At 40.8% G+C, this 25,603-nt stretch overlaps 1 protein-coding gene across 4 annotated transcripts in view; it reads left to right on the plus strand.

Moving 5' to 3' along the window:
* Window positions 1–9,471: 9,471 nt before the first annotated feature.
* Window positions 9,472–25,603, plus strand: part of vps13d (vacuolar protein sorting 13 homolog D) — a 68,249-nt gene continuing 52,117 nt past the window's right edge. For 2 of the 4 annotated variants that reach the window (XM_084070204.1, XM_084070207.1), the window contains exons 1-19: window positions 9,472–10,011; window positions 10,584–10,810; window positions 11,882–11,959; window positions 13,737–13,927; window positions 14,648–14,728; window positions 15,038–15,154; window positions 15,600–15,704; window positions 16,243–16,413; window positions 16,524–16,624; window positions 17,024–17,192; window positions 17,931–18,032; window positions 18,307–18,487; window positions 19,054–19,236; window positions 19,682–19,812; window positions 20,338–20,389; window positions 20,812–20,991; window positions 21,675–21,710; window positions 25,159–25,289; window positions 25,377–25,509. In XM_084070204.1, coding sequence (XP_083926330.1) covers window positions 10,714–10,810; window positions 11,882–11,959; window positions 13,737–13,927; window positions 14,648–14,728; window positions 15,038–15,154; window positions 15,600–15,704; window positions 16,243–16,413; window positions 16,524–16,624; window positions 17,024–17,192; window positions 17,931–18,032; window positions 18,307–18,487; window positions 19,054–19,236; window positions 19,682–19,812; window positions 20,338–20,389; window positions 20,812–20,991; window positions 21,675–21,710; window positions 25,159–25,289; window positions 25,377–25,509 — 2,239 coding nt within the window. In that variant the 5' untranslated portion in view covers window positions 9,472–10,011; window positions 10,584–10,713. The remainder of the gene's footprint in view (window positions 10,012–10,583; window positions 10,811–11,881; window positions 11,960–13,736; window positions 13,928–14,647; window positions 14,729–15,037; window positions 15,155–15,599; window positions 15,705–16,242; window positions 16,414–16,523; window positions 16,625–17,023; window positions 17,193–17,930; window positions 18,033–18,306; window positions 18,488–19,053; window positions 19,237–19,681; window positions 19,813–20,337; window positions 20,390–20,811; window positions 20,992–21,674; window positions 21,711–25,158; window positions 25,290–25,376; window positions 25,510–25,603) is intronic. The other 2 variants (XM_084070205.1, XM_084070206.1) reach the window with 2 other exon arrangements.

The following is a 25,603-nucleotide window of genomic DNA, read 5'->3' on the forward strand; positions in this document are numbered from 1 at the left end:
TAATTCAGAATAGGTTCATTCCTGTCAAACAATTGCCCCCCCCCCCCCCCCCCCCCAGACTATGAGAAGGCGTGGAAGGAGAATAAGCAAAGGAGGAGGAGGTGGACTCAAATCTTTTCTGCAAGCAACACCACTGCCACGCTTTAGGGCTGATGTTTGCTTAGGCAAACAATCTTGTAACTCAACAGAAATAACTGTCTTCTAAAATATGTATTTCAGTTGATTGACATAGTTGTGTGAAAGATTATTAGGCTTTACACTGTTCAGTAGCCTACTTTGTCAGTGAGGTTAGTCAGCACAGACAGAAAGAATGTGATAACTTGTATAGGATATCAGGATATCTCTCACTCAAGACGGGCATCATAACACTGAATAGCAGATAGATGTAGGAAAGTCAGCCAAAGAAGGGGAAATGTCAGACACTGCACTATTATTAAACTGGAAGAATAATATAATTCTCCAAGATTACCATTGTATGTCATACTGGCATGGTACAAATGAATTCTTAAATGTTCAGTTTATTTTTCAATGAATAAAAAAATATATATATCATAAAAAAAATACATAAAATTGTAAAAGTACAAAAGTAATCAAACTAAGATCAAGAACAGATGCACGATATATGAGAAGCTTTAGGGAAGGCATTTAAAGTAAGTTAACTATTAAATGGGCTAATTTATTTGTCACCTTCATTCTTGGCCTTTAAACATAGTATTGTGTGAAACAGCAACTGCTGCTTTTCATTGGACCAATGGATTTCATTTTTTTTGTACAATGTGGGCACTTTATCAAGGATGTACAGTACATGTGTCGTCTTCGCAAGATTCACTCGTCTCGTCTGTGATTTTCTTTTAAATATTCCTATTATTATTATGTAACAGTATCAGCACATCAGATACGTCTCATAGCTAGGTGGGTTTCACCAGCATATTATGCATCCTTACAGTACATCCCTGGCCTGCAGGCTTCAATATAAACCGGCCTTCTCATCGGTGATGATATTAAGAAATTGCCCGTGCAGATGTTCACCTCCTGGCATGTCTATTGCTCGTTGCCAAATTAATTATAGCGATGATCGACTACTTATGTCATCATATTTGAAGCAAGGTTTGCAGGTCGTTCTCAGTGAAGAATAGTCCAGTAAACAGACAACTACATTTGTTAGACATGTTTTCGTACAAGAATCATTGAGAGAGCAATGAGCCGGGTGCAATAGTTTATTTAGCACTTGAGGCTCATTGAACATTAGTGGATAGTGGAGGGATTAAGCTGGTGGAAAAATGCATGTCTTAATCTGATAATTGTACTGATGCATCTCTTTCCCTCAGAGTGAGCCTTCCTGGAAAATGTGGAGGCTTTGGGTACTCATGGGTTTTTCTGTGGTGCAATGACAAATGAGCACTTTAACAAGAGGACATTTATTTTACATTTACATTTGGAACAAAATGTGTGTGAGAGGAAATCAGTCAAGATTTCTATTAAACATATTTTGCTTTGAAGGGTGAGTGTGTGTGTCCACTGTTATTTCGCAACCACATGCAGCTAATCTATAAAGCATTCATGTTGTTGTGTACAGCACAGTATACTGTATGCAACAATATAAATGCAGTCTTGTGAAGAACTGTAATGAGAACACTTTGCACAGTTCCTCAGAAGAATACGTGGTCTCAACGCCAGGTGTTAATTACAATATTACAACACAGTATAAAGTAAGTGATGAGGACATGTTTCTTTTTAATCACACCAACTTCATGAACAACTACTGTAGGGGTAAATCTGTGTTCAATCTTAATTTACAATTTTACACAATATTGAGCAACTGCTCACCTAACATGTTATCAGAACATATTTTTTGACAACACAGTACTGTACAGTCTGCAGTCTGTGCTCCAGGACTGCAGTCTCCCCTTCCAGCTGTCTCTCCCCCCTTCTGGGCCAGCCTGCAGCATCTACAGATCACATGATCTCAGGCTCCTGCTCAGGATTATATACAAACTGTAGTGCAATAACTTTCCATAGGTATGAAAGTACCAATGCCACACCTGCAGATCTCCAGTTCAGAAAGCAATGCATGTATTGGATTAAATGTGAACGAGGGGTCAATCATGTATATCCGATAAAATGTACAGACATAATTGTTTTGATTGCAGCTTTGGGCAAGGTCAGTTAAGAGTAACTGGTTAAAATGTAATCATTATCTATCAATCTAACAATCTGTGTGTCTGTGTATGTACATTGTATAGACAAATGTGAACTCTGCCTACAGTATGGTTTAGACTTCATGGTTTAGACAGAGCAATAAACATATTGCCTGTGAAATCATACTCCTTTGAACTACTCCAAATAGAATACACAAAGGAACATTCCAATGGTTCTGAACACACAGGAGTCATGGTTTATTCTATTGACAGGTACAGTATTTTTCAATAGATATAGGAGATCCAGGGCGATATGTTATGACCCAATATTCCAACCATCTCCCACGCTCCTGTCTCACAGAGAATAGAAAAGGGCCACAGTTACCAAACATAAGTGCACTCAGTTTGTTTATTTATTCACTTTAAGTTTGGTGCAGGGTGAGGGTTCAATTCTTCCTTGTGTGAACCTTGACATCTCACTCTACCCTCTGGACATGACACACAAACAACGCTAATGGAGTCAGTGTCAGAGTAGACAATGCGTTCTGATGCACTGCACTGGATAAAGAGAAAATGAACTATTTCCTCCCTAGCTTTTCATCCATTTGTATTAGGCTAGGCTAGAGGGATGGGAGGATAGGAAGAGGGGATAGATAGACAGATAGACAGACAGACAGACAGAACAAACAGAAAGAACATTTAATTACAGGGCTCACACAACAGAGACAAAGACATGGATTGACACTCTGCACACCAACTTACTGTAACTTAAGAGGGGGTTACTTACTGTATTTTAAGCTTGTATGGCTGTGGAAACAAAGCTCTTGAACAAATGGGGCTTTCTGCACATTCTGTGTGGTCTATACAGTCAGAAGGAAGGGGGTAAAGTGCTAATGGTTGGTGGTCTGGGTCATGTATGATTGTGAATGCTTTGCAGATCAGGGATGTGGCGACACAGTTAAATAAGTTGGGGGTGGGAATACCAATCAGTTTGCTCAAATATGTAAAGTAACTAGTAGCTGTCAAATAATTGTTGTGGGGTCAAAAGTACAATATTTTCCCCTGAGATGTAATGGAGTAGACGTTTAAAGTCTAAAAAAAGGGTACTGTACTGGAAGAAAATGCACTTAGTTACTTTTCACCACTGGTTACTGAGCAGTGTGAAGATGGCCATGTCATGTATATGAAGTAGACAGAGGGTAACGCATTGAGAATTGTCATTATTGAGAATAATGGTGGGTGACAGTGAATTTGAAACCCTCACACTGCTTGTGGTCTGTTAGAGAGGATGTTGTGGATCCAGTGGATTGGTGATGATGGAACTTGGAGGTGCTGTTGTTTCTTGAGTACCTGATGGCATCTATGAATAAAAGTCTGGCGTGTCCAGGTGTTAGCAGACAGTTCAGGAGGGAGGCCCCTGCAGCTGTACTACCTCTCCTTTGCTTATATGCAAATTGGAGTGTATACAAGAAAGGTAAGACGTTTTTTCAGGACCTGACTTGGGTTTCCATCGAGCCTTATTGGTTTTGCACCTACTGTAATCATTTGGAGCTAGACAGAACTAAAGACAGCCGAATATGAGGATATTCCCTACACCCACTGAAATTTCCTATATCATCACCATGGTTACATGGCGCAGAACCAATTTTTGGGTTGGAACTCAGATGCAAAGCTGCTTTCGAATTTGCAATGTCACTGTTTTTCTTCTCATTGCACAAAGCCATTCTCCCTTGCTACTTAAGCCTGATTTATGCTTGGTTGCGGCCCAGTGTCGCACACCAAAAATAGCCAATCTACGAGCTCACAACGCGTTGCAGTACAATGTGTTGTGAGTTTGTAGATTGGCTATTTTCGGGGGTGACACCCGCATGCAACCAAGTACTGTATAACTCAGACTTCACTCATGCTGTTCCATTGGCATACGTCTCACACCTCACCGCTGTCATTTTCTCAACTCAAATATCATTATTTTTGGATTGTTTGTCTTTAACAGATATTTATCCAGGGTAGGTTCACTGAGCATGAATGCAATGACCTGCTCCACACTCATGCAGTTGACCCACATTAACACCTGGGAGCTTCCCTGTACAAAGGTTTTATACTGTTTGTTGGTCACTGAGCAGCTCATCTGGAGCAGCTGGGGATTACGTGCCTTGCTCAATGGCAATTCAGTGGTGGGACTGGCACTGCGAACATTCTGGCCACAAGCATAATCCTCTAAACTTTAGGTGGTGACACCAAATATGGGTATTTAGATGTGTGTGCGTGCGTGTGTGTGTGTGCCTGCGTGCGTGCGTGCATCTGTCTGTCTGTCTGTCTGTCTGTCTGTCTGTCTGTCTGTCTGTCTGTCTGTCTGTCTATCTGTCTGTCTGTCTGTCTGTCTGTCTGTCTGTCTGTCTGTCTATCTGTCTGTCTGTCTGTCTGTCTGTCCAAATAGAGCTCACAAAGGTATTGTACTCTAAGCCATTCACGTGTTCATTTTCCTTCAAGTTGTGGAGGAAGCCTCATGGAAACCATGAGTACATCCAATGTAATTCAGGTAATTCTACACTGTGGGTGAGTTGTATAAATAATTTCTCTGTGGCAAATGATAAGGGTTTGAGGTCAGGTTTAGTGTTTGGTGTAACTAAATCAGACCAACTCAGATTAGGACCAAATTGAAATACGTCAGTAGCCTGACGCCAAGCCTGAATTTTCATTTCGTTTCACTACATTATTCAGCCTGAAAGCTCTCTCAGTGCAGTCGTTTTCTGATATGAGGGCGTGACCAAATTTGGGGCATCTTCTTGTGTGTGTGTGTGTGTGTGTGTGTGTGTGTGTGTGTGTGTGTGTGTGTGTGTGTGTGTGTGTGTGTGTGTGTGTGTGTGTGTGTGTGTGTGTGTGTGTGTGTGTGTGTGTGTGTGCTTCTGGCAAAGTGCAAGCCAAAGCCAAAGAAATGCTTTTCTGACTCATACGGACAATATCAGAAAACCTACTGGCCGAGACTCAGTGCAGGTTTTGAAAAAATACAAAAGCAGTGAAGGGAGAAACATCAAGATCGATAACATTTCTGGCCTAGAAAGCCAGAGTGCAATAATTACATTAGTCTCAGAGGTCAAATCAGCCTTCATGATTTTCAAGGTACAGTTGTGCAATATCACTTTGATATACTTGAAAACACTTTGAAATACTTTAAAGACATTTTTATCAATTTTATTTTTTGCGTTACTGGACTTAGGCTTTGTAGGACAGTAGTCATGGCCTTCGTAGACTTGTCAAAAGCCTTTGCCACACTCAATAGGGACTTGATCTGGGCTGACAGGTTCTCGAGGTCAGATGTCCACAGAAGTTTGTGAATATCCACACCCATTTAGACCTGAAACACCTATATGTTGTTATACCTTTCAAGCTGGGAACACCTCTGTGTGTAGTTGTTGCAATATACAGTATATAGCAACATTAATTGTTTTTAAATGTTTGAATACATTCTTTTTGTTTTTCAGAAAACTTCAAATCATGTCAGGATTTAGAAGGCGTTTTTAGAATTGGCCTCTGGTCTAAATGGGTTAACTTTTAAACCCTATACTTTGTTTATCATTATTTCCAAGGGCCATATACTTAGTTGACCATATTCCCATGGGCTACACTAAATATCTTTGCCAAAAATAGCTGATCTACAAGCTCACAACGCGAGTAGATCAGTGTTAGGGTTCAAGTGGATATCCTGCCATCGTGTGTGTGTATACAATACATTCACTTGTACAGTACATACCGTACAGTACATGGCATATCACATATCACATAAAAGCTTGCTGCGCTTCCTCCTGTGTGTAATCTAAGGTGACATGAATCTTATCAGGGGAGATCGAAGGTGACTGTGTGTGTGTGTGTGTGTGTGTGTGTGTGTGTGTGTGCGTGCGTGCGTGCGTGCGTGCGTGCGTGCGTGCGTGCGTGCGTGCGCACTGTGACCGCCTGACTTTCATGCCGTGCAGAGATGCTAGCCGACAGCTGGAACAGATGGGCCTTCCCTGCCAATGTGGATCTGGATTAAGCTTCATTTTGTACTTCAACAACTTGCCAATACTAATGATGTATATCATTCACATTGTACAGAACACCGAATTAAAGTGAAATAATGAGCTGTAGAAACAGAGACAATGAGAGACGGGAAGAGTGGCCAAAAGACAGGGGACTCCTGTACCTCTTTACTGATTACTGATAGTGGTCGGAGTGATTACACCCACTTTGTGGGATTTGGGCGGATTAGTGTTCTCAGTGGATTTGACAGATCTGATGAAGTGCTGGGATCAGGCCATGACAGTAATTACACATGGGCTTAAAAACATTGTCTGACCAGGGACTGGAATCATAAAATAATGTATTGTGGTTTGCAGCCTGTAGATAAAAATAGCAATGCAATAGCTGCAATAGCAATGCATCTATGTATTTTTCTGACACTATTAGTGTCAGAAAAATACACTAGTGTGAGAAACTCAAATGAGAAAATATAAAATGTAGGCTACTACATTTTCACTTCTATCTTTTATTGAATTTTAATCCCTTCCTATTTATTTGCAATGTTATTTTATCTTATATTTTTTTGTTAAAAAGCTTTATGATATTCATAAAACACGTACATCATGTATGTGTGTCCTTAATAATGATAGAATCTGGATATCTAGATCTGATATCTGGAATCTGGATATTGTATGAGAACATTTTTGTAGAAAAAACTAAATCCCTTTAATCCACTGTTTGAATTAATGTAATTTGCCCGTAGCTGACCGCAGGCATGCAGGTGCAATGAACTCACAATTTTGCTGATGAGCTTGTGAAAAGTGATTAGTGAAAATGACCTTATTAGCATTTCTAGCCACCATAATGGCCCCACAGATAATATTTTAACCACCTTTCGTTACATATATTTTACTGGTGATTCTATATCATGAATGGTATACCCATTTGGGATGCACTATGCTTTCAGGTTAAAGTACTCCTTCTCATAGGTTTATATTGTTGTTGTTGTTGTTGTTGGGCAGAAACCTTGTATCTCCATATTTCAACTTTTAATGTATTTTTTCTTCATAAACTAATGCCCTATTCCAAGGCCTCCAACTCCTCCCCCTGCACCAGGCTCACCCTTCCATCAGGTGAGCTACTCCCCAGTGTGACTGTTGAGGATGTGAAGAAGGTCACTGCAGGGAGTCAAGCCCCATAAGGGCATTCCAGGCAGGGCTCTCAGGGACTGTGCTTATCAGCTGTCTGAGGTGCAGACGGACATTTTTAACACCTCTCTGTCCATGGCTGCAGTGCCTACATGCCTCAAGACTGCCACCATCATCCCTGCTGACATGCCTGAATGACTACCGTCCAATAGCACTGACACCGATAGTCATGAAGTGCTTCGAACGGCTGGTCATGGCTCTCATAAAGGCCAGCCTCGATGACAACGTGGATGCTCACCAGTTTGCGTTTAGGAAGAACCGCTCTACGGATGACACAATATCATCCGTGGTCCATGTGGCTCTAACCCATCTGGATGCCTATGTCAGACTCCTTTTCCTGGACTTTAGTTCTGCCTTTAACACCATTATTCCACAGACTTTGGTGAACGAACTGGCCTTGGACTTTTTAACCAACAGGCCACACAGGCTGTGAAAATCTCTCAACATCCTCAACACTGGCTCCCCCCAGGGATGTGTCCTGAGTCCCCTGCTGTACACCCTGCTGACATGGATGACACAGCTGTGGTGGGACTAATCTCCAACAACAACGAGGTGGAGTACAGGCGAGAGGTGGAACACCTGGAGTCATGGTGCAGAGCAAATAACCTCTGCATCAATGTGAAGAAGACAAAGGAGATGATTGTGGACTTTAGAAACAGTGGCCCCACCTCCAGCCCCCTCTACATTGTGGAGATGCTGTTGAGGTGGTCTCTAGTTTCAAATACCTGGGAGTGCACATTGCCAACAACCTGACCTGGAAGCACAACGCCAGCCTCCTTAATAAAGAAAGCCCACCAGCATGTGTACTTCCTGAGGAGACTGAAGTGAGCGGGGCTGGGTACACCTGTCCTTACTTCCTTCTACAGGTGTGCGTTGGAGAGCATCCTCACATCCTGCATCACTGTGTGGCAGTGGTGGGAAAAGTACTAAAATTCTTTACTTAAGTAAAAGTATCAATACTGCAATATAGAGATACTCTGTTACAAGTAAAAGTCCAGAATTAAATTAAATTTACTTGAGTAAAAGTACAAAAGTATTGGCATCAAAATGTACTTAAAGTACCAAAAGTAAAAGTACTAAAATGTTTGAAAATAGCAGATCTACGAGCTCACAACGGGTCGTGATGCGACGCGTTGTGAGCTTGTAGATCGTCTAATTTCAAATAGCCTATGTATAAAATAGGGCTAAAGTGATTAATGTATGTTTCATAATATCATAATTTATATCTGCAAAGTAACTAGTAACTAAAGTTTTCAAATAATTGTAATGGAGTAAAAGTACAATATTTGCCTCCGAGATGCAGAGGAGTAGAAGTAAAACTTAAGTATTGGAAATTGGAAATACTCAAGTGAAGTACAGTAAGAACAGTACTTAAGTAAATGTACTTTCCACCACTAAATAGTTACTTTCCACCACTGCTGTGTGGCATGGAAACTGCTCTGCTGCAGACAGGAAGGCTCTGCAGCGGGTGGTGAAGTCTGCTAAAAAAAATCACTGGAAGCTACCTACCAGTGACATCTACACCAGCAGGTGCAGGAAAAAGGCCACCAGCATCATGAAAGATGCCACCCACCCTGCACACAGTCTGTTTGACCCCCCTCTGCTCAGGCAGGAGGCTGCCTAGCATTAAGGCCAGTATACCACCAGGCTGAAGAACAGCATCTTCCCTGTAGCTGTGAGAAGCATGAACTCTAGACCTTGAACTGTGATCATTGCATTAGTGATCTAGTGGTCTGTGAGATTACCCGTGAACTCTGCACTATGAACTGTCTGTGACACATGAATTGTTTTTTTTAATGCTGTTTTTAATGCTGCTGCTTTTAATACTGTTGTTGTTATTGCACAGTTTTTAGTTTTATGTTGTGTTTAGGTGTATTATTTATTTATTTTATTTTGTTCTGTATGGAATGACAATAAAGCTCCTTGAACTTGAACCTTGAATAATACTTTTACTTAAGTAAATAATTTGAGTACTTTTCCCACCACTGATAAAAACATGTATGTCATGTGTGCGTGGTGGCCTTTCCACCGCTAGATGTCCCCAGTGTTCCTAACAAGAGATGGAATTGAGACGTTATTTTGTTTTTGTCACGTGACCGGAAGTTACCCGTTGGAAGTCCACCAGTAAGGAAGGTAGCGTCGTTATTTACGTCCGCTGGGCTGTCATGTAACTTTAGAATTCTGCTCATTACATTAGAATAAACATATCCTTGGAAGGATTTAACTTTGTTCTCTCTGTGAATAAACAACGCGGATACGGATAATTGCTGCCTGGCTTGTCACTTTACTGTCCGCTGCTGTCTTTCTTTCGGTTTGGGACAGTTGACATTAGCTAACTGTTAGCCTGGGATCACAACCTTGTCCAGTCAGTCTGCGTTGTTTAGTTCCTCTGTGTTGTTGTTGTCTGGTACCAGGCAGCTTTCTTTAACACTAGACTTTAACCCATTTAGGACGTCCTGGTTTTTAGAACTATAGCGTCTATTCTGACGGGCAGATGACTGTCTGACCTCATCATGCCATGCAGCTGAGGAGGTACTGACCAGTACATTCCTCTGGACATGATGACATGGACAGTATAAACCGTTGGGCTTCAGCTTGAACAGACTCCAGATGTCTCGGTCCATAATCCATATCTCCATGAGGACTTTCAGAGGTCGTCCTCATCTGCAGTGAGTCTACAATATTATAAGGACGTTGTTGTAAAAGAGAATATGTCAGGACCAGTTTTGTACTGTAGCTAGTTGGTTACAGTGGTGGGCAATGTGTGCAACCCCAGATAGTTGCCATACATATATGTATGGCAACTATCTGGGGTTGCACACATTGCCCATCTATAGATACTGTACTTGAGTCAAAGTACAAGACGCTCCTTGTGAAAGTGAAAGGTGAAAGTTGCTCTGTGAAATTTGCACTTCAGTTAAACTACTGCATGATTTTAATTCAAGTCAATGTTTGTGAAGTTTTGAAGGGGAAAACATTTCTGGGGCATAGATCACTCTTTCCTGTTACACTTATTTGCCATTGAATACTTTATTAACAGTTTGCAATTTGTACAGAGGGACGGTTAACAATGATTGTTAAAAGGATAACGCAAAAGCCCAAGGGCTTGTTTCCATTGTGGTCCTGTGTATTCAATTCATTAAGTCACACTTAGTGGCCTAAAAGATAGAGAAACGGTCCTGTACATTCTGTTGCTAGATGAATATTGTAGGTTAATTGTTTTGGTTTCTCTCTATACTAGACACTGAATAACCTCCACCATTGGTGGAGGCTGGTGGATGTAAAACCTGAGAACCTTCATCATCCAAGATTTCCTCCCACAAGTTTCTTTGAGCCGCTCCCCACTCCCCCCTCCTCCCTGAGTCCTCGTCATGTTGGAGGGACTTGTGGCCTGGGTACTTAACACATACCTGGGGAAATATGTCAGCAACTTAAATACAGACCAGCTCTCCATCGCCCTTCTTAAAGGTAAATTCAACATGCATGTGTGCTGTGGTGTTGTCATATTGTGTTTCTACCTTGGATGAGATGTGTGGAAGATAAATTGGAGTGCATTCCCATACATACCAATAGCAGCTGTTATCTGTTCCTCGACATTAGTGCAAGAAGAGTGTCATGAAGATTAAGGTGCAGAGTATCGACAAGTGTCAAGTTCAACCATATAGTCCTCAAACAACCTGGATTCGAACTTTGTGTCTCCTGCAAGGGGAAACCAAACTTTCGTATTGCTCATTCAGATGGAATGAGCCCTTGGCCAAGGGAAATACACTGCTGTTCACTATTGTGACATTTTAGACTTTTCACACTGTGTTACCTCCGTTTTGATGATGATATTCATTAAATACAGTGTATTCAAGAACCCAATAGTAAGTGTGTGAAATGTTGGTGTGGCACATCTGGCATCATGCTCCACCAGACTAAAGTGTCAGTGTGTAGTGTACATTGTTGATAATAATAATACAGTATTACAGGGTGTACTATACAAAAACTGTTACAGACACTAGTACAGACACTGAAGGACTGTCTACACAGAATATATGTAGATGCAACAGAAGGCTGGCCAAAGTAGTGCAAAAGCCTTGAATATTATGTGTTGAACTGTAGCAGTATTAGTAATGGGATATTTTAAACAGCAATACCTTGTTTTCCAGCTTCCAAATGCTTGGTCTTTAAAGTCTTTAAAATGTACAGTAGTTGAGTGAAAGTCATAAGTATCCAAGTATGCATAAGTATCCAACCAACTAATTGGTTAGTTGGTTGAACTCTCCAGGTGCTGAATTATTTTCCTTTTGTTTAAAAGTACCTTGCCAGATGACAAGGTGTTTCACAGTGTTAAATTAAGGTCTTGATAAATGAATTTGCAATCAGCAGAGATACATACATACATACATACATACATACATACATACATACATATACATATAGTGCCCCAAACAAGAATTTCAGTGAATGGAATAATAGTTATGACCCAGAATGTTGTATCTGTGAGGAAATCATGAAACTAGTCGCTCGTTCAGTAAGTTTCTTGGTCTTTCTCAGGGGCGGTGGAGCTGGAGAATCTCCCTCTGAGGAAGGATGCCCTGCGAGAGTTTGATCTTCCCTTTGAAGTCAAAGCAGGTGAGTAGTTTTCAAAATAAACTGTTTTAATTGAGCCATGCTCTATATATAACAACCATTAAGATTAGGGGATAACACTTCTTTGTTCATCCACTTGTCAAGTTTATTTTGTAGAACAGAATAGAGTAGTAGCCAAATTGTCTGAATACATGGTTGATTCAGCCAATGGCCTCCTCTCTTCTATGTAATTTGAATGACATTTGAGGTGAAGTGGATAAGTCATTTGGATACAAGGATAGAAAACAACATCTCTGGGGTTGTTTTTCCCATAAACTCTTGGTTGTCTTCTCCCTGCTCAACACTGGTGGACACATAGTAACAAAGTACATTTACATTTTGCGGGAAAATGTCCAAATTTTAATACAGCAATGCATTGATATAAAGATAAAACTAAATGTTTTAAAAAGCATGTACTTTTTAAAAGCAAGTACTCCAGTACTAACTCAAACACAAATTTGATTTAGCAATTTTCACTTATAGTTGAGTAATATTTGACCTGGAGTATAATTTCACTCAAGTACTGGAGTTGAGTACTTTGTCCACCACTGCTGCTCAGCAGTCATCTCATGAGCCTGTCAGTCTATTCAGGAAATGCTTGCAAATGGAATCTGGATTTTCTTGCCTGGTAACTGTGGTCTAATCTACTAAGACTGGAAAGACACACCTTGTCTTGCAGGACTGCAATCACTCTAGTTATGTCCTATTAGGTACAGTGTATATTACCTTGCCAGCTATCTGGTTCTGCAGGCTGCTGCTCAACAATTGGTTTACGTGCATATTTCAATAGAGTCATTGCACAGAATGTTTGTGTAGTTCTCTGTCTTCCAGTATGGAAGACTGGTGCCATTGGTAGGGCTGGGCGATATGACTTCAATTCAATATCACGATTATTTCAAACTTTTTGCCCTGATTCTGTTTAATGAATGATTTAAAAAAGGTAAAAAATGATAAAACAGCAGATATAAATCCAAAAGCTCACAATGCGTTGCATTGCGACGTGCTATGAGCTTGTTCATCGGTTATTTTTGTACACCACCATTGTATGAACGAATCAGATCTAATAGATCCGCTATACAGGGTTAAGTGGTTAATCAGACTAATCAGATCTAATTGATCGACTACTTTATTAGATCCACTATAATGAATTCAAACAGATGACTGGAAACGATTATGACGATTATACAAAATAATTACAATGATCTCAAATAATTGTGATCAGGCGATTATGTAATAATTGTCACAGGTCCTGGTGATTATTCATGCAATGTAATTCTCTGTATTAGAATGCATGTCATTCAACATTAGAACTGTACTGGCCTCCTTCATTTGCTATCTTAATAAACTATTCTCATCCATCCTTTATCTTGCAGCCCCAGCTGTGGAATGTGACCTGTGTTGACACAGGCATGCTCTATTTGGGCAGACCTTTGCATTCTTTCTCTTGAGCATTGGTTCTCAAATTGGGGTCCGGGGACCCCCAGGGGTCCACAGCAAAATGAGTTAATATTTCCAGTTATGCAAAGCGTTATCTATTTACTAACCCTAGCACTTGCAAACCAACAGCAACATAATGTTTGTGGGTGACAAAATGTATTTTAATGCTTAGAATTTTCTGGATTTAATAATGAGATTTCTTTGATACTTTATTTGTAGATTCTCCACAGCACAAGATCAAAGATGATGATGTTCAGGATGCTCTCTTTACTGTAATTTCAGTTGTGTTTCTTCAGTCGATCCCTTATATCTGATCTCGTCCAATGTTGTTGTTGGTCAACAGGCTTCATTGGGAAGATCACACTCCAGATCCCTTTCTACAGGCCCCACAGTGACCCCTGGGTCATCTCAATGTCACAGCTCAACCTGATCATCGGCCCAGCCCTGGTCCATGAGTACGATGAAGAGATGGAGAGGGAGGAGGAGAGAGAACGCAAGAAACGCCTCCTCAAGGCGCTAGAGGACAGATGGAAAGTGGGTGAACATAACCACTTGAAACCCCAGCATCCATATTCTTGGGGAAACATCAGCCAAAAATAGCAGATCTACAAAGTCACATTGTGTCGCATCGTTGTGACGCGTTCTGAGCTTGTAGATCTGCTATTTTTGGCAAAGAGATATGGTGTAGAGGGGAAAAAGCAGTCCGAATCAACTCGGTTTCAGTTTACTAAGACTACAGGGTTTAAGTGGTTAGAAATGTGCTTGTGTACTTTGTGAAAGCTGTATTATGTGCATTGTTTTTACTACAGTCAAATATTATATATCGTCACTGTCGGGTGGAAACCTTGTATGCCCAAAACGGTTACTTTTCAGCAAATGGGAAAAATAACCTGTTTTCCAGTGCATCGAAAGTATTCAATTATTTTAGTCACAAGCCCTTGACTATTCTTTTCATTGGTTCATTATTTATAAAATCCATAAATTCTTGTAGCTTGTAGATTTATTTTCTATTTTCGCTACTTTTGTGCGACACTCTTGTACAACGAAGTAGGGCATTCATTTACAAACAAAAACGTGAAAAGTTAAAATATGGCGATACAAGGTTTATGCTGGACAGCGACACTGTTTTATAGTGATGACAAGTTGCAGATGCAGCCCAAAGAGTTTCTTCCTATTATTAGACTAAAATGCTGTTCTATATACAGTGGAGAAACAGAGAACTAGAGCAAATGTGTTTTGATTTGTCTTTCCCAGAGTGAGTGTGAGCAGAAGGGCGAGTCCTACTGGTACTCCGCCACTGCCTCTGTGGTCACCAGGATCGTAGAAAACATTGAGGTAAGCTGTCTGATGGGAGCAAGGGGGGGCACAACTGCATACAGAAACCACCTTTTAACCTCAGAATCTCTGGTACAAATCATGTGTCTGCTCTGCTGATGTGTGGTAAAGGCTCGCCCACCTAAGAGCACTGACAATAGTCCCTGTGTGTACTGAAACTGTTTGGGGAGGGTGTAGACAACCGCATGCCTAAATGGATAGAACAAAAGGGAGAGCTTCGCTACAAGTATGATCAATAAATCATCATCCAAAAAATGATGATTTGCTTGGAATCAAACTTAAAATATGTTTTCTGTCTTGTCACCATAGCTGAAAATTCAGGGTGTACACCTGCGATTTGAAGATGACTTTTCTGATCCAGAAAAACCATATTCCTTCGGTGTGTGCATCAACAATGTAGCAGCTCAGAATTCCTCCAAAGAGCCAGTAAGTAAAACAGAAACGCTCAAGTAAGGTATTTTCTGCTTAAAAGTGTTAAAAATCTTGATATCTTTGATCTGCTTTGTAATTTTTTATTGTATGCATGAATTGGTCATTTTGCCTTTCCTATGTGTTATGTAGTTGATAAATCGCTGCTTTACAGGATATTTGACTTTTAAATAAATTACCTGAGGAGGTTAATGTTAAAGTTTGTTCAGGATTTCTTTTTACCATATCATATGAAGGCTTCAAACTGTTTTAATTAACCACTTTCAACCTGGCACACCTTTTTTGGACATGTTTTTATAGGTAATAGTTAGCGAATTAACAGATCTACAATCTCACAACGCATTGTAATACTTTGTTTCGTTTTTTTGTAGCCATTAAAAAAGGTACATTGCGCATGTTTGGGAAAACCTAACCCAGCTAATAGATTTTGTCCTACCGGCAGACCCAGAAGCTCTTCAGGCAGAAACAGCTGGAGATTTCAGATTTCAGCGTTTACTGGGATACAGAGTGTGAAATGCTGGGAAAACTTCCTGCCAATCAGATCCAGGTCAGTCACAGATGGGGAGATTTAATAATATCACTGGAGGAAAAACACAATATATTAAAAGTAACTCAAACACAGAAGCTGTCTGAGGGAATCCCTAGCCAATAGGGCCTAGAGTGTCAAAATGATCAAACATAGCGTAGAGAAAACATACAGCATGTACTGTATATTCAGGGAGCAGCTTCAGAAACCTAAGTGATCTCAAAATGCCAACAAAATCAGAGGAAGGGCCGCTAAAATTGCTTTCTGTATTGACATCAGGCCAGTTTTGTGAGTTTGCAAACTACTAGTCTTGCATAGCCAGATGATAGGTGAAGCCTGGTTAAGTTTTTAACATCTAGGGGGCAGCAAACTCACAAAATTGTCCTGCTGTTAACTTAAGTTACAGTTTAATACCCTGTAAGTAAACTACGCTTTGAGGATATCCCTGGTTTAAGGAAACATTAATTGAATGAATGGAAAATGTCTGACCCCACATTTTTCTCCACGTTCAGTGAACTAATTATATGAACTCCTCTTTCATCATTTCCTGGTTGAGCAGGATGCCATGACAAAGTGCATGCAGACCCGTGAGCACCAGTACATCTTTGAACCTGTGTGCGCCTCGGTATTGTTGAGAAGAAATGCGTCCAAAGAACCACTGAGGTCCCGCCACACCCCACGAATTGAAGCCCAAGTTCAGCTGGAACCTATGTCCTTACGCCTGTCACAGGTTTGCACCATCTCACCTAGTGACCTTGTGCCTCCTATGGTATTTCTGAGTGATTCATAATACACTTAGTCACCCTGTTTCACCTGCACTGCTGCCTTGTTTGTTGTTAGATCCAGTACCAGCAGATCATGGCTTTCCTCAAAGAGCTGGACCGTAGGGAGAGAGAGATGCACTACCGCCAGTGGAGACCCAAAGTTCCGGTTGTTGGGAAGTATGTTCACACATTATAACAGACTTTAACAAGGTTTATTTTCTTACACAGAAACATGATTTTAAGCTCTTATGGAACTTAATGGAAGTATACCATTTTAAGGGTATTACTGGGGAAGACAAATTTATTGCTATTTTTAAAATCACTTCGTAAAATACAATTTATAGACTTGCTTTTCCCTCTTGTGTTGACTTTTCTTTTTTGTTTTATTTTAAGATAATTCTATTTTTAGTTAAATACAGTAGTCCAATATAGCAACCCTTTTACAGTAAGTGAAATCCTACCCTGAAGGAAATGACTGCCAGTTCATATAACGTGTGTCATGGGACTCATTCACATCTCAATTAGCTACTGAATAATAGTCAAGTTGTGTTGCGTTGTCGTTGTGTGTCTTTACAGTTGCCGTCAGTGGTGGCTGTTCGCTATCCAGGCCAACTTAAATGTGATCAGGGAGCAGCGTCGGAGGGGTAGCTGGTCCTTTGCCCTGCAGCGAGCACGGGACGCCCTGCTCTACACCAACCTCTACTTCCAGAGGCTGACGGGAACGCCCCTCAGCCCAGATGAGGAGGTAACACTTTAACCCTTTAACCCTATATATAGTACTAGTGTTTCGCAAAGTGGGGTCCGGGGACCCCCAGGGATCCTTGAGGGAGTTCCAGGCGGTCACCAGCAGAATTAGTTTTAACACATTCACTGCCAGGGGTTTTCTAAAACAGGCTGTAGCTTCTGCCAGCATTTTTAAGCATTCTGACTAATCTTTCAATATTTATCTAAATATATATATATATATATGTATTTTAATTATTATTATTAAAAGCTTACAATGCAAAAAGTCTTGGAAAATAATGGGAAGAATTTAGAATATAAAGAAAACAAAAAACAACATAAATCTTGTATTTGCGTCCCTGACACAAAATATTATCAGATGGGGGTCGGTGGCCAAATACATATTCATTTGGGGGGTGTTGACATGAAAATGTTTGAGAAGCACTGCTATATACTTTGTTGTACATCAAATACAGTAGCATAAATTGTCTAAAGATTGTTTGTTCTCCTATTATGACATGCCCAGAATAGGAATGCTAGGGGGTTGTGTGGTTATCTTAGAACCCCTAATTGAAGCCATATTATGATAGATGTGATTTTTCTTAATTTAGTTTATAATAATTATGATTTCATATATTTTTTTAAAGTTGCTGCTTATTATTATCAACAGTTGGGTTTCTTTCATTAGATTGTTCTAGATATTAAAAAAACGTTCTTGATTGAATGTCCATGTCCATTGTCCATTGTCTTTGTCATACAGTTTGACCTGGAGAGAGTGGAAGATGAGCAGACGTTGGAGGAACTACAGATTCTAAGGGAACTGGTCCACGACCGCTTCCGAAAGGAAGAGGAGATCGCAGAGGCAAGCTAAGATGATTTACAGTACAGTACGCAGACGCTTGGCATTAGAGAAACCCTCTATGGGGCCACAAAGATCCTGATGGGATCTTTGTGGCCCCATAGAATACCCTGTTCGGCTTCACTCATGTCAGACAAAACCATTAGCTCTTCTACAGTATGTTCAGATGGATAACATCCAGATGTTTATGCCTCACTTATATTACTGTTTTATCTGTAGTGTTGTTTTTCCAGATGTCTGTTTTCTGTCCTCACTGTTTTTCGTTCTCCATTCCTAGAGTGTGCGTGAGCCCGTTAGCAACCCTCCACCCTGTTTAGTAGTCAGCACCATCCCCAAGAGCGGCAGCTCTGGGATGATCCAGTACCTGCAGTCCTGGTTCCCTGGTTGGGGAGGCTGGTACGGAGATACCCAGGTCCCAGAGGAACTCCTACCAAGCCCTGGCACCTGGGATATGTTGGGTGAGAAACACTTTATACGCTGAGGCATAGAGCCTCGTTTAACAACTCAAACTCTAATCTACGAGCTCACAATTTGACACGTTGTGAGCTTGTGGATTGCTACAGTATAATGACATGCCCAGAATAGGGACGGCAGGTTGAAAAGTGGTTAGCATAGTGCTAACAATGAATTTGAAAATTAATAAAGAGATAAATGGAAAAAGCAACATGAAAACAACCTGGTAAGCAATACGGAAAAAACAGAAAAGGCATCGTTTTTAGGGTTAGTTTTCTTTTTTTTGTTCTGTTATGGATTAGTCATGGGCAAGATTCAACAAGTTCAGCAAAAGCTAAACAACGCAGATAAACAAGATTTGTAGCATGTCGCAATGTGAGACATTGTGAGATTGTAGAGCTGTTATTTTAAAACTAAAACTTCGACTAAAACTAAGGAAATTTTCAATATGATGTTAGTTTTAGGTAGTTTAATAAACAATACAGTTTCAATTAGCTACAGTATATACAGTAAAGCCTTATTTGTATTGCAGTTAACTACTAAACTATAATTACCCTGCTCCTGACGTCAGCAGAGACAGAGGACCTGTTTGACCCGCTGGAGGACTCTCAAACACTGAACACGTTCACCAGGAGAGACCACCTGTTTGCTCGCATGGAGTTTCTGTTGGAGAAGGGCAGTGTGACTCTGTTCCACCAGGACAGGAGAGGGGACACCCTGAACGAAAGTGGGGTCATCCAGCTGGAATTCTCAGGTATATCTGAGCAGTTCATTGAAGGAACTGTTCTCTTCGAGCTTGATTAATATTATTATTCTGATGATGTATTTGGAAAACTTTCACATGAAACAAAATGTCAGAGAGAACCATTTCATGTAATATTCCAGTAAGGAAAAAAAGTAAATCACAAGAAATATATCACACGAGAGGAGAAACTTGCATAAATAAAGACAATATGTTTGCATAAATAAAGAAAAAAATGTATATATAACATTTTATGCAATATAACCCTAGACTTCGCAGTATGATGAATAGTGAAAAAAGCCGATCTACTAGCTCATAACACCTCGCATCGCAATGTTTAGTTAGCTTGTAGAGCTGTTATTTCAATGTTTTGAATTTTGGGGAAAATTCGAGAACTTTCCCCCCAAAATAGGGATTTCAGGGTTAATGCAATACAGTGGTTTTCTTTTCTTGTCAGGGGTTAAGGTGATAGTGGAGTCCCTACCTCGCTCTGAGTCTTCTATGCTGTCTGTCAAGCTTGGGGGATTGTTCCTCAGGGACCTGACCACACAGGGCTCCATCTTCCCTGTTCTTGTGGCTCCAAAAACTGTGAGTAAAATACACATAGGCGCTGTCGGGCAGAAACCTTGTATTTCCATATTTCAACTTTTAATGTTTTTTTCGTAAATAAATGTCTTACTTAGTCGTACAGAAGTGATGCGTGAAAGTAGCGAAAATAGCCAATCTACAAGCTATGAGCTTGTAGATCTGCTATTTTTGCTATTCATTCATCAAACAAAGTATTAACACAAGCTTTTGACTAAATAAAATAAAATAACTACAGTGGATCAATTGGAACATAGGTTTTTTATTTAAAATGTTTGGACATACAAGGTTTCTGCCCGACGTCATTCTAGAATCGCAAGTTTTAAGATACGATAAGATAAACATTTAAAGTAGGAAACTAATAGGAGCTGTGCTGTTAAAAGCACTATAAACTTATGCAGTGCCTCCTTGCGTAACTTTGTAGCACATGTTTTAGTCTTGTGCTTATCCTCAATAAATATAATGTAAATGAGGAGTATCTACATAATTATGTCATTAACAATGTTAATCGTTGGGCCATTGTTGCAGGACAAGGTTGTCATTGCCGTCCATCAACCAGGGCAGTCCAGCAGGAGTTCAGGTGAGATTTCTATTCTCTGTGCTCTTAAACTGACAGTTTGTATCAGAATATCATCACTGTTGGTCGGAAACCTTGTCTAAAACCGTTACTTTATGTTTGGACAATGGATCCCATGTTATTATTTAGTCACAATTGTTGATACTTGTCATTGATCCACAGACAGACTTAAACTCCAGTAGCAAAAATATCCAATCTACAGTACTATACAAGCTGCAACGCATTGTGAGCTTGTAAATTGCCTATTTTCATTACTTTTGCGTGACACTTGTATAACGAAGTATAGCATTCATTTACTAAAATGATATGTGCAATGATATGCTCTCTATATGATGGGTGCTTTGAGTCGGCATGCATCAGTCCCCGTCCTCCACTTCCCAACTCGTATACATGTACATACTGTACGTTTTCTTGGTGTTTGGCAGGAACCAATACAGATTCTTCTGCTGCACCTGTGTTTGAGATGATCTACGAGCGTAACCCTGTGAGGTGTAAATTTGAGAGAAGACTTGAAGTGAAAACTAGTCCTCTGAACATCATCTACAATCCACAAGCAATCAAGAAAGTGACAGAGTTCTTCTACAAAGGACGGGTCCACCCTTCCGGTGAGTCAGTTACAGACATTTTTACACTGTGGCCGAAGGCCAAGATGTCTAGAACAGGGTTTATCTGTATGTACAGTATTCTTTGTTCTCAAACTGCACACCACTTACTGCACACCACTTATTTACTACTAGTAACTAACTATCAATCAGAGCATGTGAGCGGGAGCGGGGAGCGGAGCGGCGGGATTTTGAATTGAGCGTGGAGACGGTTTTAAAATGGGTCAGAGCATCTTCGGAGCGGAACCGCCCTCCGATCAGATGCCGCTCTGTGCGCCCCAAATCGCCAATAAACAACACGTTTGAGCATGCCCGGCCCCAGTAGACCGGTCCACAATGCTGTGCTTTGTATACATACATCACTATTGTGCTTAAAAGAAAATCCCACAACAAACATGGAGTTTGCCAAGTATTTAAAAAAAATGTGCAGACAAAACGTACAGATGTATTATTCATATGAAAGAAACAGAAGATTGTGACGTCGAGATGGAATGTGGCGAGAGTATAACAGTCAGTAAAGATTGAAATTGGAATCTGAAAAGACACATCGCTAGGAAACATGACGACATACTTCGCCAACATACTGAGGTAAAAAGGTTTGTTGTCATTATTAGCCGTTTTGAAATAGGTAATTTGCAAAAGCCAGCATATAATGTAGACCTAATAAGCATGCATTTGTTTTATAGATAAAGAGTCGCAGCAACAACAAACAGAGAAACAGAGTGAGCAACTGCAAAAGTTTTTCACTGGGAGAAAGGGCCCTACCGTGACACGGGAAAGAAAAAGCGAACTGGATGAATCATTCATTAAAATGATATACATGGACTACGAACCTTTAAGTAAAGGAGAGCGTGAAGGAATGCGACACTTTGCCAGAATGGCCCAACCAGGTTATACTCCGCCCTGCTACAATACTGTCCGGGACACTCTTATGCCAAATGCAATGCAAGAGATGGAAACCAAGCTAAGAAATCTACTGGAAAAGGGTGAAGGATTCGTTCTCTTAGCTGACATTTGGACAAATAGAAGAGGGCACAGTTTCCTTGCCCTTGTGGCTAGTTTCATAGATGGGACGTTCAAGGGCCACACAGTTCTGTTGAGCTGTGAGCACATACAGGGGCACCATACCGCAGACCGCATTTACCAAAAGTACAAAAGTGTGCTGAAAAATTGGAACATTCATCAACGCGTGATTCGGGTTGTGACTGACTGTGCCAGCAACATGATCAAGGCATTAAATATCCTCCCTGACCTTGAAGAGGAGAAGGAGGATGATGAAGTGGCCACGCCCGATGATGGACAGGAGGAAGAGGATGAAATTGTGGTACTACCTGCGCTCTCACAAAACCAAGTGGACGAGGTTACCAATAATGTAGAGAATATGATAAACGAGTACATCACCGTGTCAAGTTTACACCTGCGATGCCCAATTCATCTGCTTCAGTTAGCTATCAAAGACGCTATTAACGAGCATGATGATATAAATCGCCTGTTGCTTAAAGTTGGGAAGTTGGTGAAAAGTGTGCGCAAGAGTTGTCTGGACACGGAGGAAACCGACCGCCTGGGTGTACGACCCACCACTGCTTGCCTGACACGATGGAGCAACCAGTTACACGTGATCGTGTCTGTCCTTAAATTGTTTGAAAAAGATCCATTATGGCAAAGCAAACTTAAGACTACCGCTGCAAATCTCACCTTAAATGACGTGCGTCGGCTGACTCACCTTGTCGAAGTATTGTCACCGCTGGCTGACCTTACAGACAAAATGCAACAGGAGCTTGGGAATTTAGGGATGATTCTCCCCTCTGTGAACGAGCTCAAATCCCTGCTCGTCAATTCCAATGTTGCCCTTCCAATAGGTATTGCTTCGTTTGCTGAAACACTGGCCAATAATGTGTCAACCCGCTACAGAATGTACTATGATGATAAACACATCGTCTTAGCATCAGTATTAGATCCTCGTTTCAAAACCGAGTGGATAATCCGAGATGATTTGGTTTGCAACAAACTTGGAGACATTCGTGACCTCCTCGTCAAAGAAACGGAGGAAATGACCGCAGCAGTTCAACCCAGCGGCGCCGAATCAACCAGTACTACCACCACATCCCCTGATCCCGCACCTGATGTAATCAAGAGTGCTCGCATGTTCGGGTCGTATTTCTCAGAGAAGCACGCTGCAGGAGATGTGAAAAGTGAAGTTGAAAGCTACCTTTCCTCCCCAAGATCGAACCCAAATGAAGATGTCCTTGACTTTTGGAAAACAAACTCTACAGCCTTTCCACGCCTGACTAAAGTAGCCCGCAAAGTGTTCAGTATTCCCAGTGGCTCTGCCAGTGCAGAAAGGGTGTTCTCAGCTGCTGGTCTGATGTCAAGAAACCACAGCATGAGTTTGAAGCCTCAGACTTTGGCCAAACTAGTGTTCTTGAAAGTTAACTCAAAGGTACTGTAGGCAGTGCACACAAGCACTCTGTTAAGTTTTATTATATGTTTAAATGCACAAAGTGACAAATAACGAATAGCCTAATTTATCGCAAAAGTCAATAGGCCTAAAGTTCATTAATGGCTATTATGAACGACTGTCTTTCTTTATTTGCCCTATATGCTACATCAGCCAGCAGGGCTTTTATTATTTTATTTCACACATTATAATGTAGCATTCTTTTTTTTTCTTTTTTGTATACATTTCTGGTAATGTAGCCTAAAGCCAACAGCACTTGATTGTATGGAGCTTTTCAAATAGCGAAGTAGGTCTAAGCAAACACATTGAATGTGTATTTTCTTTATGTGTGTTTTACTGTGAGACGTTTTGTAGTCATGCCGATTTAGTTAGTTCATTAATATACGTTTGATAACAAGCCTACTGTGTTGTTGTGTTCAGTGGCATAAAAGGCCTACGGTCTTCTCCGACATACATTTTTAAGAATGTCATTATTCTAAATAAATAAAATACCGTACCTCCGTTGGAAAATTTGAATTTGGTCTTTTCATAACTCTTCTTCAGCTAGAAACTTAAACCATGAATTTGAAAGTTATTCAGTGACATTTAAATTATGTTTGTGTGGTTAAATATATTACCATAAATAAATAAAATATAATAATGCACAAACACTTGTTGAATAATTAACTCTTATTTTAAACATTACAGAAGGACAACTAGGCATATGATATATAGGCTTCTCTTATTTAACTAGACTTACTAGGCCTAGTTAAATATGGTAATATAATAGGCTACATTATTACCTATAGGCTAATAATTTATATAATTAATAAATAACAAAATCCTATCTATTTTAAATGCTCCAGAAAAGAGCGCACTGGAAACTAGGGTCTTCAGGCAGTGCCGATGTGTTTGCCGATGTGTTTAATTAGCCACTCTCAGGATAACAGGCTTCTTTTCTGGGGGCGACCGGTGCGCAAATGAAGGTGAGCGGGGGGGGGGGGGGGGGAGTCAACATGAGCGAATAGCGAGCGTGACAACAGCCCCGTGGAGCGGCATTTCCCCCCACTCCGCTCACATGCTCTGCTATCAATAGCTAAAGATGGGACAGGAAGGCCAGGCCAGTCCACGCCGTTATTAGACTGTCAATGTACTGTACAACTGTAAGGGCTGGCCCTAGCTGAATGGGTAGAGAGGCCACCTGGGAAACCTGGTCCCAGGTTTGATTCCCAACCCCGGCTTTGTGTCGAAGTGTCCCCGAGCAAGACACTTAAACCCTAACTGCTCCCCTCGAGTGCTCATCAAAACCATCTGAGCAGCCAGTTGGGTGAAGCTGAAAACTGGATTTTCCCTGCGGGATTAACCAGGTCTCCCCTTTCACCCTTTCCCTCTAGTAGTGATGTGTTGCTCAATTATATTTGATGGAAGTTCCAAGAAACTCATTACGACATCATGGTGGTCAGGCCACTCAGCAATATCAGTGTCAGTTTCAGAATCAGAAAGACCTAATCGTTTCACCTTAAAAAATACTTTACAGTAAAATGATGATGAAATGCATTCGCCCAGGATTCTCATACTTCAGTCAGGGATTAGAAAAGAACATTTACCAGAACATGAACATTCCAAAGAAATGCACTCCACGTTCAAGTTAAGAAACTTTTTCAAATGTTTATCCATTATGTAATCAGTTGAAAGTTACATTTGTGTTGCTAAAATACTCATTTGTTTCCCAGGTTTTGGATACCAGTCAGAATTGGAGCTGAGAGTAGCAGAAGCTGCTAGGAGGCAGTACAACAAGCTGAAGATGCAGACCAAAGCAGAGATCAGACAGACTATTGATCAACTGCTCGTTGGAGAGTTCATTGTAAGAAGTAGATTAAGTGAAATCAAATGTGAAATTGATGATTAAATCACATCCAACTAAATCCTATTGTTATATTTGCCTTGGCAGGAGAACATTAAGCGCTGGACCATGAAACTGGACATCTGCGCGCCCCAGGTGATTTTCCCTGATGACTTCCAATCAGACGACCCTATGCTAGTCGTGGTGGATTTGGGCCGAATTCTACTTACCAACTCTCAAGGTAAAATAGCATACACAACAGGCCCATCGTCATGGGGGGGGGGGGCGTGTTGTGTGCCCCTGCCAGTTAAAACAAACAAACCTTCTGGTACTTT

Source organism: Gymnoscopelus microlampas, assembly GCF_963454915.1.
Source record: "Gymnoscopelus microlampas genome assembly, chromosome: 10".
Lineage (NCBI taxonomy): Eukaryota > Metazoa > Chordata > Actinopteri > Myctophiformes > Myctophidae > Gymnoscopelus > Gymnoscopelus microlampas.